General features: G+C 40.4%; 3 protein-coding genes across 7 annotated transcripts in view; 1 reads left to right on the top strand and 2 right to left on the bottom strand.

The window, feature by feature from the left end:
* Positions 1-12,359, bottom strand: part of tsc2 (TSC complex subunit 2) — a 77,286-nt gene extending 64,927 nt beyond the window's left edge. The window contains exons 1-11 of one of the 2 annotated variants that reach the window (XM_067440789.1): positions 12,203-12,359; positions 11,081-11,223; positions 10,912-10,998; positions 10,726-10,836; positions 10,499-10,646; positions 9,108-9,225; positions 6,870-6,918; positions 6,660-6,785; positions 6,448-6,521; positions 2,729-2,855; positions 2,502-2,645 (exon numbers count right to left, since the gene is read on the bottom strand). In XM_067440789.1, coding sequence (XP_067296890.1) covers positions 2,502-2,645; positions 2,729-2,855; positions 6,448-6,521; positions 6,660-6,785; positions 6,870-6,918; positions 9,108-9,225; positions 10,499-10,646; positions 10,726-10,836; positions 10,912-10,998; positions 11,081-11,215 — 1,119 coding nt within the window. In that variant the 5' untranslated portion in view covers positions 11,216-11,223; positions 12,203-12,359. Of the gene's footprint in view, positions 1-2,501; positions 2,646-2,728; positions 2,856-6,447; positions 6,522-6,659; positions 6,786-6,869; positions 6,919-9,107; positions 9,226-10,498; positions 10,647-10,725; positions 10,837-10,911; positions 10,999-11,080; positions 11,224-12,202 lie in introns of those variants that run through there. The other variant, XM_067440788.1, reaches the window with a different exon arrangement.
* A 127-nt stretch (positions 12,360-12,486) lies between these two features.
* On the top strand, positions 12,487-16,210 carry nthl1 (nth-like DNA glycosylase 1). 4 transcript variants are annotated; one of them, XM_067440800.1, is made up of 7 exons: positions 12,487-12,766; positions 12,867-13,064; positions 13,147-13,415; positions 13,487-13,657; positions 13,748-13,907; positions 15,606-15,711; positions 15,824-16,210. In XM_067440800.1, exons 2-7 carry the CDS (start codon positions 12,896-12,898, stop codon positions 16,131-16,133), a joined length of 1,185 nt encoding a protein of 394 aa, XP_067296901.1. In that variant the 5' UTR covers positions 12,487-12,766; positions 12,867-12,895; the 3' UTR covers positions 16,134-16,210. The 4 variants fall into 4 exon arrangements, with proteins under 4 accessions (XP_067296901.1, XP_067296898.1, XP_067296900.1 ...); XM_067440797.1 differs by having other exon boundaries at positions 12,487-12,731; XM_067440798.1 differs by having other exon boundaries at positions 12,489-12,731; positions 12,867-13,046.
* The window catches only part of dcaf15 (DDB1 and CUL4 associated factor 15), a 100,331-nt gene continuing 97,195 nt past the window's right edge, over positions 13,602-16,737 (bottom strand). The window contains exon 10 of the mRNA XM_067440794.1: positions 13,602-13,629. Within this exon, the coding sequence (XP_067296895.1) occupies positions 13,602-13,629 (28 nt within the window). The remainder of the gene's footprint in view (positions 13,630-16,737) is intronic.

Here is a 16,737-nt window from a genome sequence, read left to right on the forward strand (position 1 = left end):
CAGCCGATGGGAAAACTTGATGAGATTCGTCTGGATATGAGGTAAAAAAAAACACAAATACTGTTGTTTTTTACAGAAACCGATCGGTTCGTGTCTTAAGACATCAGTGTGTCGTCAGGAGCAGCAGGGTTTTTGTGTGCGTTGCCTAAGCATGTTTATTTGTTTGTTTGTTTTGCTCTCATAGAGTTGTTACCCATTCACATGCATTATATGACCGACACACAGCAACGGTTGAGTTAAAAATCTTCATTTGTGTTCAACTGAAGAAACAAACACACCTACATGTTGGATGCCCTGGGGGTCAGCAGATAAACATCACACTTCCATTTTTGGGTGAACTAACCCTTTAAGTATGTTGCATAAAAAGCTTAAGTTTTTCCTTTGTTAATGCCTCTTAAAATGAATCGTGAGTAACCCTGGAGCAAAGATGAAGTGAGCCTTTTCATTTGAACCTTCTGATGCATGTTTTTTTTTATGCAATATCCTAAAATGAGCATAAAAATAAGTGGATGAAAACATAGCTATTGTTTTAAAGTAAACAAATTAATGTTTACATGCATCAGAGGGTTAAAATACCACCTACCGGTAATTGCTCTTCTCTTAAATATGTACATGGTACAAATGTTGTCCCAATGAAGCCTTGATTCCTGCGCAACAGTTAGAAAGAAAGCCACAATAAGGCCCTGCAGAGCTGCTATCTATCCATCCTGACGAATGAGCAGAATCCCGAAACACAAACAGCGAGGACTGTTTACTCGCATCGTGACTTGTATTTATACATTTTGGTCTGACTAGAAATATTGCTTTGTGAAGGCGAAGCGAAAACCAAGAAATCGCAACATTGTTTTTAACCCCTAATAATTTGAACCTGTTTCGGAACCAAGCAAACGATCTACAGGTGTAAAAACGTGTAGTGTGTGTGTGTGTGTGTGCGCATATCTTTGTGGGCATGTTTTTGTGACATATGAGCACACAAATGTGTATAATGACATGGGTATGACAGGAGAGAGTGAAATATGAGGACATTACCCATGTCCCCACTTTTCAAAATGCTTATAAATCATACAGGATGAGTTTTTTTGAGAAAGTAAAAATGCAGAATGTTTCCTGTGATGGGTAGGTTTAGGGTCTGTGTGTGTGTGTGTGTGTGTGTGTGTGTGTGTGTGTGTGTGTGTGTGTGTGTGTGTGTGTGTGTGTGTGTGTGTGTGTGTGTGTGTAGGGCCGTACCCACCATTGAGGTCCCCGAGGTCCGGACCTCGGTAATTCTCCGAGGTGTACATAATAGAAGTTGCAAAATAATAGCCTATTAAGGCAGCGTGTGCAAACAGGTGTTCTCGCCTCGCCCGGCATATGTTTTCAATTGTTTCCAATGGATGCGCCGCACTTTTCAATAGCGCCAACAGCTGGCAGGTTTTGTCCATTTTTACCATTACGCGTTGAGCGCCCACAGTTCAACATTGGGTGAACATCAATGTCCAATCACAGTGGAGGAGAGGCGGGACAAATGCCACAACCACCAACCGGCGCTTCGAACAACGACTGATATTTGACATCACAACACCGCGAGAGCGCTTAATAATCAGGGATGCAAACTAATAACGTTTTCTTTACCTGGTTTTCTTGGATGCCTTCAGTAAATTTACATTTACAACTTTGTTTTTACCGATACAGACAAAAATGAAAAGACTGCTTCAAACAAAGCTCAGCTTTGAAAAGAGAAAAGATACAGGGCAAGAGAAGGAGACTGGGGAAAAAAGAAAGAGAGAAGATGATGGCGATGAGACAGAAAGAGCAGGTAGCCCAATGTGCTCAGAATAGAAAAAGCATTTGCCTACAATATATTCCTAATTGCTACACATAATGTGATTCTTGTCTGTGAAATCCAGGCTAAAGTCTCATAAACTAATATTGAGATTAGGAGCATCAAATTTAGATTTCACTCATTGGTTATATTTCCACATTGATTTCTATCTTTGACATGATCTTAATCATTCAACATTAAATATATCAAGGTTATATGTTCAAATAATGTTCTTTACATAATGTAAATCACAAAAATTTACTTTAGCTAGGTTTTCAAAGACGGAGTCACACATATGTCTTCTTTGGCTCAATTTAACAACAAAACAGATTTTCTGATTTTCTAATTTGGAGTCTAATCTTTTTGCAACATTTAACCAGATTCTCATTTATAAAAATCTGTTGTCTTTTTAAAATAATTCATACTGCACACTGACATGGTTTAAACGCTACAGTTAGCTGATTCTTTGATTTTCTTATGCCTTAAAATGCATATGTAAAGGAGGGAAATGTTTTTTTTTTCAAACCCTCCAAAGTTCATATTTGGACCTCGGTATTTAGAAAATCCTGGGTACGGCCCTGTGTGTGTGTGTGTGTGTGTGTGTGTGTGTGTGTGTGTGTGTGTGTGTGTGTGTGTGTGTGTGTGTGTGTGTGTGTGTGTGTGTGTGTGTGTGTGTGTGTGTGTGTGTGTGTGTGTGTACCTGTATCTGCTGCAGAAGTCTCTCTATGATGGACAGCAGGATGTCCCACGTCACCACCTGCAGCTCTCGGCCGTACTTCTTAATGAGCCGCGTGATGGATAGCACGATCTCATAGGACACCACCTCATTAGAGCAGCTCATGGCCTGGGCACAAAGGTCAGAGGTTAAACAGTAGTAGGTTTAATAATGTGTATAAAAACACAAACTGAAGGCACATTCGTAAACACCTTGTAGAAGGAAGGCAGGACCAAAGTGGGGGTGTTTTTGAGGGCAGGGAGTCTGTGAGCCCCCCACAGCGCCATACCAACAAAAAACACAGCACCCCTGAGAAGAGCGGCGTCCTCTGAGTACACCCTAAATCACAGACACACATAATTCAGTGTTTTTTTGGGGGGGGGGTTACCTTTATTTAACCAGGTTAGTCTCATTGAGATATAGAATCTCCTTTTCAAGAGAGACCGGGCCAAGATAGCAGAACAAATTAAATCACACAATCGCAAAACAAACACAAAACAAGGAAAAGACAAGTCAAGTGCATTTCAATTAAATAAAAATGACATTAATTCAAACATTTGCATGTGTGGATAGACTCATGTTCTATAGATTTAACATGACCTTTAAACTCATTTAAGGAAATTAGACTTATGTTAATAATAATATAAAAATATATGTATTTAGTATTATGAACAGTGTTGGGGTAACACATTACAAGTAATCGAAGTGGTAACAAAGTTATTTTGTTTTCCTATTTACTGACTGACAGCTCTCCTGTTCACATGTTGAGAGAAATCAGGAACTTTTATCTCTTGTGTCGTATTATTTTGTGATCCAAAATGGCAGCACAGCTGAAAGGTTTGTTTTTGTCATTAAAAAACAAGTCAGCCCAAGTGAGAAGTAACGCAAAAGTAACATAACATTAATGTAAATAAAAAGTAACAAAGTAACAGTTACTTTTTAGGTAGTAACTGAATGTCTGAATATGGAAATGCATTACTTTAAAAAGTAACTTTCCCCAACACAGATTAAAACATTTTATAAACAGGGCTTTAATACATTTTTTGCTCAGTTACTAGCCACTCAGCATTTTCACTGTCCACAATTTTATAGATATTTCTATTATCATCTCATAATTTGGCAGCAGGTTTATTAGGCTCTGTCACTGCTGTCACTTTAAGACCTGACGCATAGATCCATTATACTGCTACACATGCGTCTGTGCATAACTGACTGTTTATATTAACATTTTTTACATTATTTTGTGTGTATTTGACTGCACAATATGGCCAATCCCACGATTCAAGCCCTGTCACCGCAACAATATTCATCCGGAGCAAATAAAACGAGTGAGTGACCGGAGGTGGGTTTGTGTGTCACTTGCTATCGGAGAGATGAGAGAGAGAGAGAGAGAAAGAGCAGCTGGTGTCATGAATCTATTCTGTGGAAAGAGTATTGGAAGCATTTCATAAATTTCAGTATCGATACATATCGAAAAAAAATATTTTTTGACAACACTACATTGCACTTAGTTTATTATTACAGATGCCTTTTCAAAAGACAATCAATATATATATATATTAGGGGTGTAACGGTTCCAGGGGTGGTAAGTAATCAGGTAAAAATACTTTGATACTTTACTTAAGTATTTTTTCGGGGATCTGTACTTTACTTGAGTATATTTTATTTGCATCTACTTTTACTCTTACTCCACTACAATATTAAAGGCAAAGTTTACTTTTTACTCCAATACATTTCCCCATGCCCGCTCCAAGTATTAAGTATTTAATACACTTGATTTCCAAACCGGTCTGGTCATTCATGGATGATCCAGTCGGGTATAGACTTGGAAAAGCTGACAAGTCAGGTTTGCCACACTAACGTTAGCTCAGTGTTTCCCCAACTTTTTTTATTTTGCGGCACACTATTTACTATGAAAACATCAGAAACATTTTACAATACAGGTGCACTATTATAATTCATGCCTAACCAATGCACAGATAATCATGAGTTAATGTATTACTAATGAAGAACTAAACCATTTATTAATGATTACTGCATCAGCAACTAATGAACATTCTCTATGATTAATAGATTAAGTAATATATGAATTGCTATTGACATCATTAATTCCCTAAAAACATATTACATTAACTAATAATGTAAATTCATGTATTCAAAGCCATGCATTCCGACTCTCAGTTGTCTGTTTAATTAATCAAAATTATAAGCAAAATTATAGTATGACTTTACTTGTTGAGGCACATGACTATAATTTTGAATTAGTTAATAGTATCTTGCTCCTCATCTGTTTTATGGAGCTAATGTTATGGAACATGTCTATTTTAAGTTTAACCCCTATACTGCGTTAAGGTGCTTCATTGTCTCCAATTAATTGCAAATCTAACAAATTCTTAATTGCAGTATCTAATCTTATCATTTGTTCAATTAAAGCATTGCATATCAGTCCCAAAAGATTTTATCTGCTTAATTATTGATATTTACAGTTAATTTGAATATTTACTTTCGGTACTTGAGTACGTTTTAAATCTGATACTTTTGTACTTTTACTCAAGCGATGTTTGAATAGAGGACTTTCTACTTTTACTGGAGTATTTTTTTATTTAGGTATATATACTTTCACTCGAGTATAACTTTTGAGTACTTTACCACCCCTGAACGGTTCACAAAATTCACGGTTTGGTTCGATACGATACACTGGTGTCACGGTTCGGTTCGGTACGGATCGGTATGTTTCAGATACAGCAAAAAGAAAAAATTGGCAGATAAATTACCTTTTTTACTTTAGCTCTCTCCACATTTTTTTCACACACTACTGCTTCTGTCATCCCTTTGGCCAAATCCTCACTTGTGTGACTCTCAAGGGGGCGTGTCTGAAGAACATGGCTGTTCAGCTCCCATTCATCGGTAATGTAATGTGCCGTTACAGTCAGGTAGCTTTGTGTAGCCCTTGACGTCCAGCCGTCTGTTGTCAGAGCAACCGCTGTTGCTTTGGCCAATTGGTTCTCTATTTGGGCTTTTGTTTTTTAGTACAAAGCAGGAATTACTGGCTGAAATGGGCTCGTGAAGGAACATTGTAACGCGGCTCAATTACTGTAAGCACGTTCTTAAAACTCCGTCTGCGGTGCGTTTTGCGCTGCGTATGCGGTGCAGGAGCCGCACGCCCTGTTGTCCTTTCACATATGCTGCGTTTTCAGTCCGCAACCGTTAACATGGGTACGGAAAAAATACGCACCGCATAGACTACGCACTGCAGACATATCCGCGGCTATAAATGGACCACTCGCCGCGGTGATATCTTTCTCCATTTGAATAAGTTGGAAATGTCTGTCTAAATGCTGCTGGGATTGTTTGTGGCTGTTTCTCCTTTTTATCGTCTTGTTGTCGGCGTAAATGAGTTGATTGACATGACATGAATTATTCCCGCTGCTGTACCATCAACTGCGACATACCATTGTTGTTTTTTTTATCCATCACTCTTGCCAACACCATCATAGCTTACAGAGAATTCAAAAGTTCACCCAAACACCAGACCTGTTGGTTATTGGAGGATCTTCTATTTCTGGTCTGTTAAACGCAATAGCCATTTTGCGACGAGCATTCAGCGCGTAGCCTACTGAGTAAACGAGCACCTGACTGAGCAGCCTAAAACATATTTGGTGCTTTTTTTTTCTCTTCGGCGGTGTCAGGGGCATTGCCTGTTAGGTCGTTTTGGTTATTGGGCTACCTTGTTGAATGCATAATATTACATTTCACACACTTTTTTATTTTCCAAGTTAATTAATTAGTCCAAGAACCGTTCGGTACATAATGCGTACCGCGTACCGAACCGAAAGCCTCGTACCGAACGGTTCAATACGAATTCAGACCAAATTCAACTTGTGTGGACGGTTCTGAAGTACTCTTGACATCGCTATAAGCCGCTCTGTACCTCTCCTCCATGATTCGGCACATGGTGTATATGGCACTGTGACCCAGGTGAGTCCCCAACACTTTACGCATCAGCTACAGACACAACAAGACAAAAGAATCAAGTGAGAGGAAGTCTAAGCATGCTTATGAGAAACACATTAAATATATGACGCATCAACATATTCTTAAAACCGGCTGAATATATCAAATGGACTGGATTTCTTTGGGTACCTTCCAAACCGACTCACAGAACTCTTTGACGTTAACAGTTCTGCAAAGCGTGATGATGAACACCGTCAGAGAGTCGGAGGGCAGACAGTTATAACACACCACAGCGTCTAACACCTGCAGCGCAACCTACACACACACACACACACACACATAAACTGATCAGCTGTCACTGGTTTGATCCTGAAAACTCAAAGTGTCACTCTGATGTACCTCAATATCTGTGGAGGAAGTCGTCCGGTTACACAGAAGGCAGATTTTCCTGTGAGACACAAATCATTATTCAACAACGTTACATTTGAGCTTCTCGATCCTTTAGATTCCAGATATTCATCAACCAATCTCATGAGGTGCATGCTGGGACACTTTAAGGAACATGTGTGCAGGATCCTTGACAATCTGAACCCATTCATCCATTTTAAACTTTTTTTGTAAATGTTATTTTGTAAAGAAATTCATACACTGGCAAATGTAGACAAGCTTTTAAAATTTTGAGGAAATAATGTTTTTGAAAGGCTCTCTTTTTTTCACCAAGGCTGCATTTATTTGATCAAAAATACAGTAAAATCAGTCATATTGTGAAATAATATTTACATTTTGATAGAACTGTTTTCTATATGAATATATTGTAAGATGTAATTTATTTCTGTGATCAAAGCTGAATTTTCAGCATCATTACTCCAGTCTCCAGTGTCACATGATGCTTCAGTAATCATTCTGATATAATGACTTTTGAAATTTGATCCTCAAGAAACATTTATGATTATCATCAATGTTGAAAAAAGTTGTTTCTTATTTTTGTGGAAACATCACTTCAGGATTCTTTGATAAACAGAAAGTTCAAAACAACAGCATTTATTCTAAATATAATCTTTTCCTAACATTATAAATGTCTGTACTGTCAATTTTGATCAATTTAATGTGTCCATGCTCAATAAAAGTATAAGCCTTGGTTCCACAGACAGGATTTAGACCAGGATTAGGCTTGAGTTCAATTAGGATATTTAAGTAGCTTTGAACATACATTAGAAAGAACCTTACTGGTGTGCATCTTAAGACAAAACAATGGCAAGTGATATAATTTAAAGGGGGGGTGAAATGTTGTTTCATGCATACTGAGCTTTTTCCACTGTTAAAGACTTGGATTCCCATCCTTAACATAGACAAAGTTTCAAAAACTAATGTTGGACGTTTGATGGAGTATTTCTGTGTCAAAAATACTCCTTCCGGTTTCTCACAAGTTTCGGAGAGTTTTTTCCGAGTATGGCTCGGCTTGACGTCGACAGAGCGGAAGGTCCTTGTATGGGCCGTACGGGCTCTTCTCCCAGTAGGGTGCGCGCGCGTGTGACCAGAGCGAGAGAGGAAATGCACGGCCATAAACACTCTCTCAGCTGCAAATCCAGTCGTCCGTGAACACTGTTTCTGCACTGTTTGAACACAGAAATGACGGGAAGCTTCACAACATCGCTTCAGTTGCGTCGCAAAGTGGATCTCCACCGTTCACTGCTGTCAGGACTTCACCAAATCATACCAAAGAAGTGTGTTTTTGACGGAGCGGTCCCAGCGATAAAGGTTCGGTCCTGCTTTGGACGCAGCCGGTGAGTAAAACTGCTTCAAATGTCTGTGCTGTTGGCTCGTCGCGTGAGTAAACATCAGTAAACCACACGATCGCGTGCTTCGTCATTCAAATGCGCTAACGGTTACTCCATCGCTGTTCTATGTATAACGTTACACTAGTCTGACGTGCAAAACCATTTTGCTTGCTACTGCTAAGGTTTAGTCGCATACAATAGTCCATAAACCGAATCATGTCCTCATAAACTGCGAGTAAACACACACAAATGTTGACAGGCCACTAAATACAGTACACACTACAGAGACGGACGTCCTGCTGTTGCCGTTTCTCCTGTTCAATTTATTTCAGCCTCCGAATGATTCTGGATCATATATCTATTAGCTGAGATAGCCATGGGTTTCTCCACCCTTGAGGACGTCACCACTTTGCGCTCGTCATTCTTTAGCTCCGCCCACTCGATACGCCTCCAGGCGCTCGTTTTTTTCGGAAAGACTCGGTACAGCCTATATTTCTTTTATAAATATAATAAAAACTAAAGACTTTTCGGAGATATGAAGGATGCAATACTACTCTATAGGTACTCAAGATTGACATGAGATTGACTGAAACTGAGTGTTTCACCCCCTTAGGAAATGCTTTCAGTTAAAACAGCTCAAACATTCATTTTAGTCTGAGATTAAGCCTCGTCTGTGAAACCAGGGGTATATTTATTTATAATTTTGTTCTTCTTACTGATCCCAAACTTTTGAACAGTGGTGTATATATGTCTACAAAACAGTTTAGCTTTTAGCTAACACAAGCAGAAGCTTTTAGATCGAAATGTTTTCATTTCAGATCATGAGAATCGTGAAGTTGATGTGTGTATGTTTTCTTACTGGACCATAAGGGAGACGTTCTCATCGAGGTAGCACGAGTTGAATTTGACCAGGTTCACAAGGACATGTAGGAAATCAGAGGAGAGACCGATCTCCATCCACAGCAAGACAAACCGAGCTGAAAGAAAACATCAGGTTGTGAAGCTCAACAACACTATTCACATTCATTATTTGGAAGGAAAAAAAAGCAGCTCAGACAGACAGGAGAAAGAAGGTTTGGGACAACATAAGGGTGAGTAAATGAGTTTAAAGCCCTGTTTAGGGCTGGTATTAAGATGCGTTTTGGTCAATCGGATAACAAGTAAACACCGTTCACCGCCTGGTGTTTTAATCCATCTCTTTTGTCCACTTTCAAACACTTCTGTCCTGATTTCTTTGAGGGGAGGGTCTATGGGCAGGTAAATGTTTGGGCTTTTTCATATCTTTGATCTAATGGACAAAATAAGCTCAGGCAACTGACACATGAATGTGCCCGACGGAAAAACACAGAGAGCACCAGCTTTAGTTTCTGCTCTGACAGCCACAAGTCCAGCCGAACGCTGTGAGTGTGTGTTAGAAATCAGGAATGGTGAGAGAACATTGGGCTTCAACATCTTTAAAACGACATTTAAGTCCCGTCTGGCTAGCGCGCTTCCCATGATGTTGTCAGTAGGAGGAGAGTAGACGGTCTTTTGTGGCTGTTCAAACAAATTCGACCACATGTGTTTACACTACGAAAGCAATCCTGTCAAATGCATTTTCATCTATCTCTCGAAGTGGTAGATAGTGGACGAGCGCAAAGCATTTTAGACCCCATATACACCTGTATTTACACCTTGTGATCGGATTAATAAACACATATTAATACCAGGTGTAAACATGGCCTTAGTGTATATACAGTTTGTATATAATATACTCGCTAACATGGGCGTCGGCTCCATTGTGTGTGTGTGTGTGGGACAAGACCCACCCACATTTTACGACCAATATCGTCTCTAATTCAGCACGTCTGTTTATCTAACCCTAAACGATAAAAACGTATTATTAAACACGTTGGGCGCTTTATTTACACTTTTCTAATATTTTCTCAATTTTTATTGAAAATAAATGCCTTTCCGATCTGATATGTGATGGGAAAAGGGAGTAGAGCGAGTGTGGCAAAAGGCGGATTCGAACCTAAGGTCGATTTGCGTCAAAACTTGATGCCGTGCGTCTTACCCATTCACTACAGCCATGTTAAATAACTCAGTGATTTCCGTAAATTCGTCTGGCCCAATCAATCGTTTAGTAAACGGCGGTATATTTGTATTTAATGTAACTGGCATCTAACTTTCCTCAAGTAAAAAAAATTCTGAGAGAGAGGACCCCCCCCACTTTTTATTTGCTTCCGACGCCCATGCTCTCTAACATACCAATCTCCTCCTCTAGGTAAGTGATGTCCTTCCCGTTCTCCGTGAGGGCCTTGAACACCTCCAGTCTCTCAGCCAGATCTTCATTAGAGGGCTGATAGTCCAGAATGATCTTAAAGAAGTACGCTCTTAATGGACCCAAACGCTCCCCCTACACATGAAGAAAACGTGAGCTGTGTTTGCAGCCAAGGGCACTGCATTGTTGTTCATAAGGTGTTGAAAATGCACACCTGTCCTTGTATAATGGCTCTCAGCAGCACCAGCACTGCATGATGGGCTTCAGGCGGCTGTTCAGGCTGCATCATATCCTCCACAGCCTTCCATAACGCCTCCACCGCATGCTGAAACATACACAACACACTTTAGATCCATTTATCTGCACGCATGAACACACAGCTGCACTTCCACGCTCTCACCTCCTCAAACTTCTTGGATTTGGCAAGCTCGCACACATGGTTGATGACTTTGATCCGGTGGTGGAGGCCATACTCTGGAGAAAGCTCCTGAAGGATGAGATAAGAGAGAATATATGAGGAACACAAGGTCATGGAGAAGTACAGAAGAGGTGAGTGTTCAGTTTCTGACCATCAGGATGTCCAGTGTGATGATAAACTCTGACTGTTTGCTCTCGGCCTGCTTGCTGTGGGGGCGGGCCGGACCGAGGCCAAAAATCCCCTTCACCCTGTCCCGCAGAGACTCTTTACTGGGCTGTTTATTCATCTTCACGCCTGTGACAGACCCAGAATGAGAGAATGAAAGATACTTTAGACCTCCTGGAGCTGGAGGTACACAAAAGTACAGAAGAGGGTCTGTGGACTGATATATAAACTAAAACACACACACACACACACACACACACACACACACACACACACACACACAGTGTGGTCCAGGGGCCTGTACCATGACGGTAGTTTAACAAACTCAGGGTTGCAGGATTAGTCAGCAGGCTTTGATCCTGAGTTTAGGAGTTTAGCTGTGACATCAGTAGTGAACAGCCAATCACACGCTATGGATCAGTGGAACTGAGATTCACTTCTCAGGAGAGAAGCAGTGAGATTCATTCTCTCTATCGCAGAATATTACATGATGAAACAAATTTACACAACAAAAAGAAAAGAGCTGTCTATGAAATAGGGCACCTTACAAACCAAACCACTTTAATGGTACCTAAAACCCAGGATTGGCACAAACTAAGCTTAAACATATCTGACTAGCCAACTAAACCGTTTTTTATGGTATAGGCCCCAGGAGTCAGAAAACTCCTTCAAACAACCTTACATGTGTGATTTGTGACATGACATTTCCATTACATTGGACCTCATTAAATCTCCGCGTGCATGTGAATGTTTTCATGACCCCCGAGATCTAAAAACACATAAACTAAGTCATACCTCAATTAGGAAATGAATAACAGCCTATTCCAGTGAAATATTGCCCTCTTTTGTCATGAAAACAGGGCTGAAAAACAATGCACACAAGTCAAACGTCTGACACCTCGTGACAGTTCAGCCCAAGCACACAAAAAAGCGTGCATTTAAAATTAAAAATTGAGTGTCGCATTACTTGACAATAAAAAAGCCAAATAACCCGTTTAAATACGCGCAAATACCCGTTGTGGACAAATAAACAAGGCGAAATAAATAAATAAACCAGCATCAATACATAAACAAGCCAATGCAACAAACAAACACGCTTGTTATTTACCGTCTGCGGATGATAGAGGTGGGCTGATATCGAGAAGATATAACCAAAAGATACAGCTGAATCGCTCCCAATTTATGCATTTGTTTGTGACAGTGTCTCATCCAGCAAAAACTGCCCCAGCTCTCACCAGCCCCCTTTACTGCCCCCCGGAAGTCATGTTTTTACACGGGCATGCACTTCCTACAAAAACACGTCACGTGACCACTGACGGCAGGGAATTGTAGTTCCGAGAGCAGTGAGTGCGCGTTCACTTTACATGCGCAGACTGTGTTGAAAAACTACAAATGAGTATCGCTTGTGAAACTGAACAGTTCGTTTTTAATGAACCCGATTAAACAATCGATTCAGCGATTCCTTTTTTGTCATTCTGTAAATATCCGCTCGGATCCATTCAGTCCGATTTCTAAACGATTCGCTCAAAGCGGTGTTTTGGACGAGTTCATTGTAAAGATTCGACTCACTCAACAGAATGATTCATTCAGGATTCGGACATCGGTTTCGACAACATGGATTTTGGTCTTGTGTTTATGTAAAATTTAGTTTTTATTTGTGATGTAAAGTCAGGTAATGTGAACGAATGTTAGCGCCAGTCTGGAGTTTATGTAGCATATGTTTCGTCGTTTGACTGCAAGAATGAACTCTCCATATTTCACCGATTCAACAGCTGTATTAGACGCTTCTGCAACTGAGAGTATGGGGAAAAGTGCTGTATATAAGGGAGGAATCCGTAGATTGAGATCCAGAATGGCGCAAGAGCTCAAATCAGAAGATGATCCTCCAAAAGTGAAAGCAGAAGTTCACGAGCAGAGTATTTCACTGCAGACACAAGCACAGACTCCTGCAGGTCAGATGAACGTCACAAGTAAAGATACAAATATTTTAAACAATGCTTTTCGGAATATTTTACATTGTTATTCATGCATATTTACTTTTTTTTTTTACAGAGACTCTGTCAAGTTGCAAAAACACAACCACAAAATTAAAGGAAGAAACCGTGGATGATAAAGCCCCTCTGACATCATCTAGGACACCAAGGCGGGGCCGTTTGAAGGTGGAGTATGAGGAGGAAGGGGCGGAGCCAAAGAGGGAGCGCTGGGAGCCGTGTGATTGGAGAACGCAGCTGTCATATATCAGGGAGATGAGGAGCAGACGGGATGCTCCTGTGGACCAAATGGGAGCAGAAAAATGTTTCGACACAGAGGCCCCGCCTGAGGTGAGCGAGAACCAATGGCAGACCTCCTGAGGTAATCGACAACCAGTCAGCTTTCTCTCTTCCTTCCACAGGTGCGTCGTTACCAGGTGCTGATCTCATTAATGTTGTCTAGTCAAACGAAAGATCATGTGACGGCTGGTGCTATGCAGAGATTACGCGAGCATGACCTCAACGTGGACGCCGTACTCAACATGGACGACGAGACTCTGGGCAAACTCATCTACCCAGTGGGCTTCTGGAGGGTAAATGGCACATTTGTTCAAATAAATATATATATACAATCAGAGCAGCAACTAATTTCAACAATCACAAACTCTCAACCGTCCTCTCAGACAAAGGTGAAGTACATCAAACAGGCCACGGCTCTGATCCAGCAGGAGTTTGGCGGAGACATTCCTGACACAGTGGAGGGTCTGATACGTCTGCCGGGTGTCGGCCCCAAGATGGCCCACCTGGCCATGGACATCGCCTGGAACCAGGTTTCAGGCATCGGTAAGGAGGAAGTTAACTCGTCATCTTGGCTTGACAAAGTTTCTGTCTGTTCTGACTCAAGTTGCTTTAACTTTTCTACCCGATCAGACATATGGTTTTCTTATAATGAATGATGAAAAATCATTATAGAAAATTCTTGCAACCACCTATAAACAGTCGGAACACCCTAGAAACCACCTATAAAACACTCAATACACCATAGCAACCACATATAAACAGTCAGAACGCCCTAAAAACCACCTTTAAAAAGTCAGAACGCCCTAGCAACCACCTATTAACAGTCAGAATGCCCTAGAAACCACCTATTAAACAGTCAGAACACCGTAGAAACCATCTATAAAAGTCAGAACACCCTAGTAACCACATATAAAGCAGTCAGAACACCCTAGCAAACTATCTATTAAACAGCCAGAACACCATAGAAACCACCTATAAAACAGTCATAACACCCTAGCAACTACCTATAAAACAGTCAGAACACCCTAGAAACCACCGATTAAACAGTCAGAACACACTACAAACATCTATAAAAGTCAGAACACCCTAGCAACCACCTATAAAACAGTCAGAACACCGTACAAACATCTATAAAAGTCAGAACACCCTAGCAACCACCTATAAAACAGTCAGAACACCCTAGCAACTATCTATTAAACAGACAGAACACCATAGAAACCACCTACAGAACAGTCAGACCAGTCTAGCAACTACACATAAAACAGCCAGAACACCTTAGCAACTGCACAGCAGCAATTCAGAACATACTAGCAACCACCAGAGATCCCTAGCAATTGCCTAGCTACAACAGCAGAAAACAGCAGCAACATATTAAACACCCAGAACAACCTAGAAACCACCTATAAAACAGTCAGAACACCCTAGCAACTACCTATAAAACAGCCAGAACACCTTAGAAACCACCTATAAAACAGTCAGAACACCCAAACAACTACATATTAAACAGCCAGAACACCCTAGAAACCACATATAAAACAGTCAGAACGCCCTATACACCACATATAATACAGTAAGAACGACCTATAACCCACATATACAACGGTCAGAACACCCTAACAACTACCTATAAAACAGTCTAAACACCCTATAATCCACATATAAAACAGTCAGAACACCCTAGCAACTACCTATAAAACAGTCGGAACACCCTAGCAACTACCTATAATAAAACCAGAACAGCCTAGAAACCACCTATAAAACAGTCTGAACACCCTAGCAACTACCTATAATACACCCAGAACACCCTAGAAACCAACTATAAAACAGTGAATACCTACAAATCAGTCAGAACACCCTAGAAACCACATATAAAACAGCAACTACCTATAAAACAGCCAAAACTCAATAGCAACCACCTAGTACTCCCTAGTAATTGCCTAGCAACCATTCAGAGTACCATGGAAACCACCTAACAGTCCCCTATAAACTAGCCTAGCAACCAATGAGAACTCTTTGGCAACACCCTACATTCTTAAAAACTTCAAATATTTCTTCAAACCGCCGAAAGATTTTCAATCTTTGTGGACTTTCAGGCAAGGCTTTGTCAAGTCAAAATTTAAAGTTTGACCATTTTCATTTCTTTTAGTTATAGATACTGTATTTATATTAGTGTGTGTGTGTGTGTGTGTGTGTGTGTGTGTGTGTGTGTGTGTGTGTGTGTGTGTGTGTGTGTGTGTGTAGGCGTGGACACCCACGTCCACCGAATCTCAAACAGGCTCGGATGGACCAGGAAAGAGACCAAGACACCAGAGGAGACACGGAGAGCTCTCGAGGAGTGGTTACCAAGGTAACCTCTATTTTCGGTCCTGTTGTTGCTAACGTTCATCTCTACAAGGCAACGTCAAAACAATGTCATTAAAGTTTAGCCATTTTCTTTCCTGCCTTTTCCCTCGCTGCAGAGATCTGTGGAGTGAGATCAACTGGCTGCTGGTTGGTTTCGGGCAGCAGGTGTGTTTACCTGTCGGACCGCTGTGCTCCGTGTGTGTGAATCAGCACACCTGTCCCGCAGCACACCGCTCCTCTCCCAGCAAGAGGCTCAAATCCAGTCCAGCTTCTCCAACAGCACAGGTTAAAGAAGAGCCGGCAGAGCTGGAAACACACAGCCCAACAGGAAGTGTCAGGAAACGAGGGACTGGAAAAGCCAACATTAGACCGAGAAACAGAAGGAAAGGGGAAAGCAGGAGCAGTTTGTTATCAAATAAATTGTAACTAAAGGGAAATTTTATATTAAAAGACACCGTAAGAACAGCATACTACTGGTATTTCACATTTTCATTAATAAAAATGGATAAAAATGGATAACATTTGCATCCCACAACGCATTGCACTCCACCTATTATTTCCATATACATGATATATGTACGCACAACACACTAGTATTCAGTACAGGATAGCATATTAGTGTACTTTTGCAGTGTGTTTATTAGGTACAATATGCAAATTTCCAGTATGTTCACTTGGCTACGTGTCAAAATAATAATTACGATTTGTTAATGTTTTTGATAGAATCTCTTCTGCTCACCATGGCTGCATTTATTTGATCAAACATACAGTAAAAACTGTAATATTGTGAACTATTATTACAGTTTAAAATAACTTTTCTAAGTGAATATATTTTGAAATGGAATTTATTCAAGAAACATTTCTAATTATAAATGTTAAAAACAGTTGTGCTGCTTCATATTCATACGAAAACTATGATTGATTTTTTTTTTTAGGATTCTTTGATCAAAAGAAAGAACATTTAGGCCTATTTTAAATATTTTTTATAAAGTAATGTAGATTTTGACTGCGTTTTTGGTCAATTTAATTC

Source organism: Pseudorasbora parva, chromosome 4 (genome assembly GCF_024679245.1).
Source record: "Pseudorasbora parva isolate DD20220531a chromosome 4, ASM2467924v1, whole genome shotgun sequence".
NCBI lineage: Eukaryota > Metazoa > Chordata > Actinopteri > Cypriniformes > Gobionidae > Pseudorasbora > Pseudorasbora parva.

Coding starts and splice junctions, on each gene's coding strand:
- nthl1 (XM_067440797.1), top strand. CDS start 12,524: ATGAACCCGATTAAACAATCGATTCAGCGATTCCTTTTTTGTCATTCT. Junction 13,658..13,747: donor ACCCAGTGGGCTTCTGGAGG/GTAAATGGCACA, acceptor CCGTCCTCTCAG/ACAAAGGTGAAGTACATCAA. Junction 15,712..15,823: donor CTCGAGGAGTGGTTACCAAG/GTAACCTCTATT, acceptor CCCTCGCTGCAG/AGATCTGTGGAGTGAGATCA.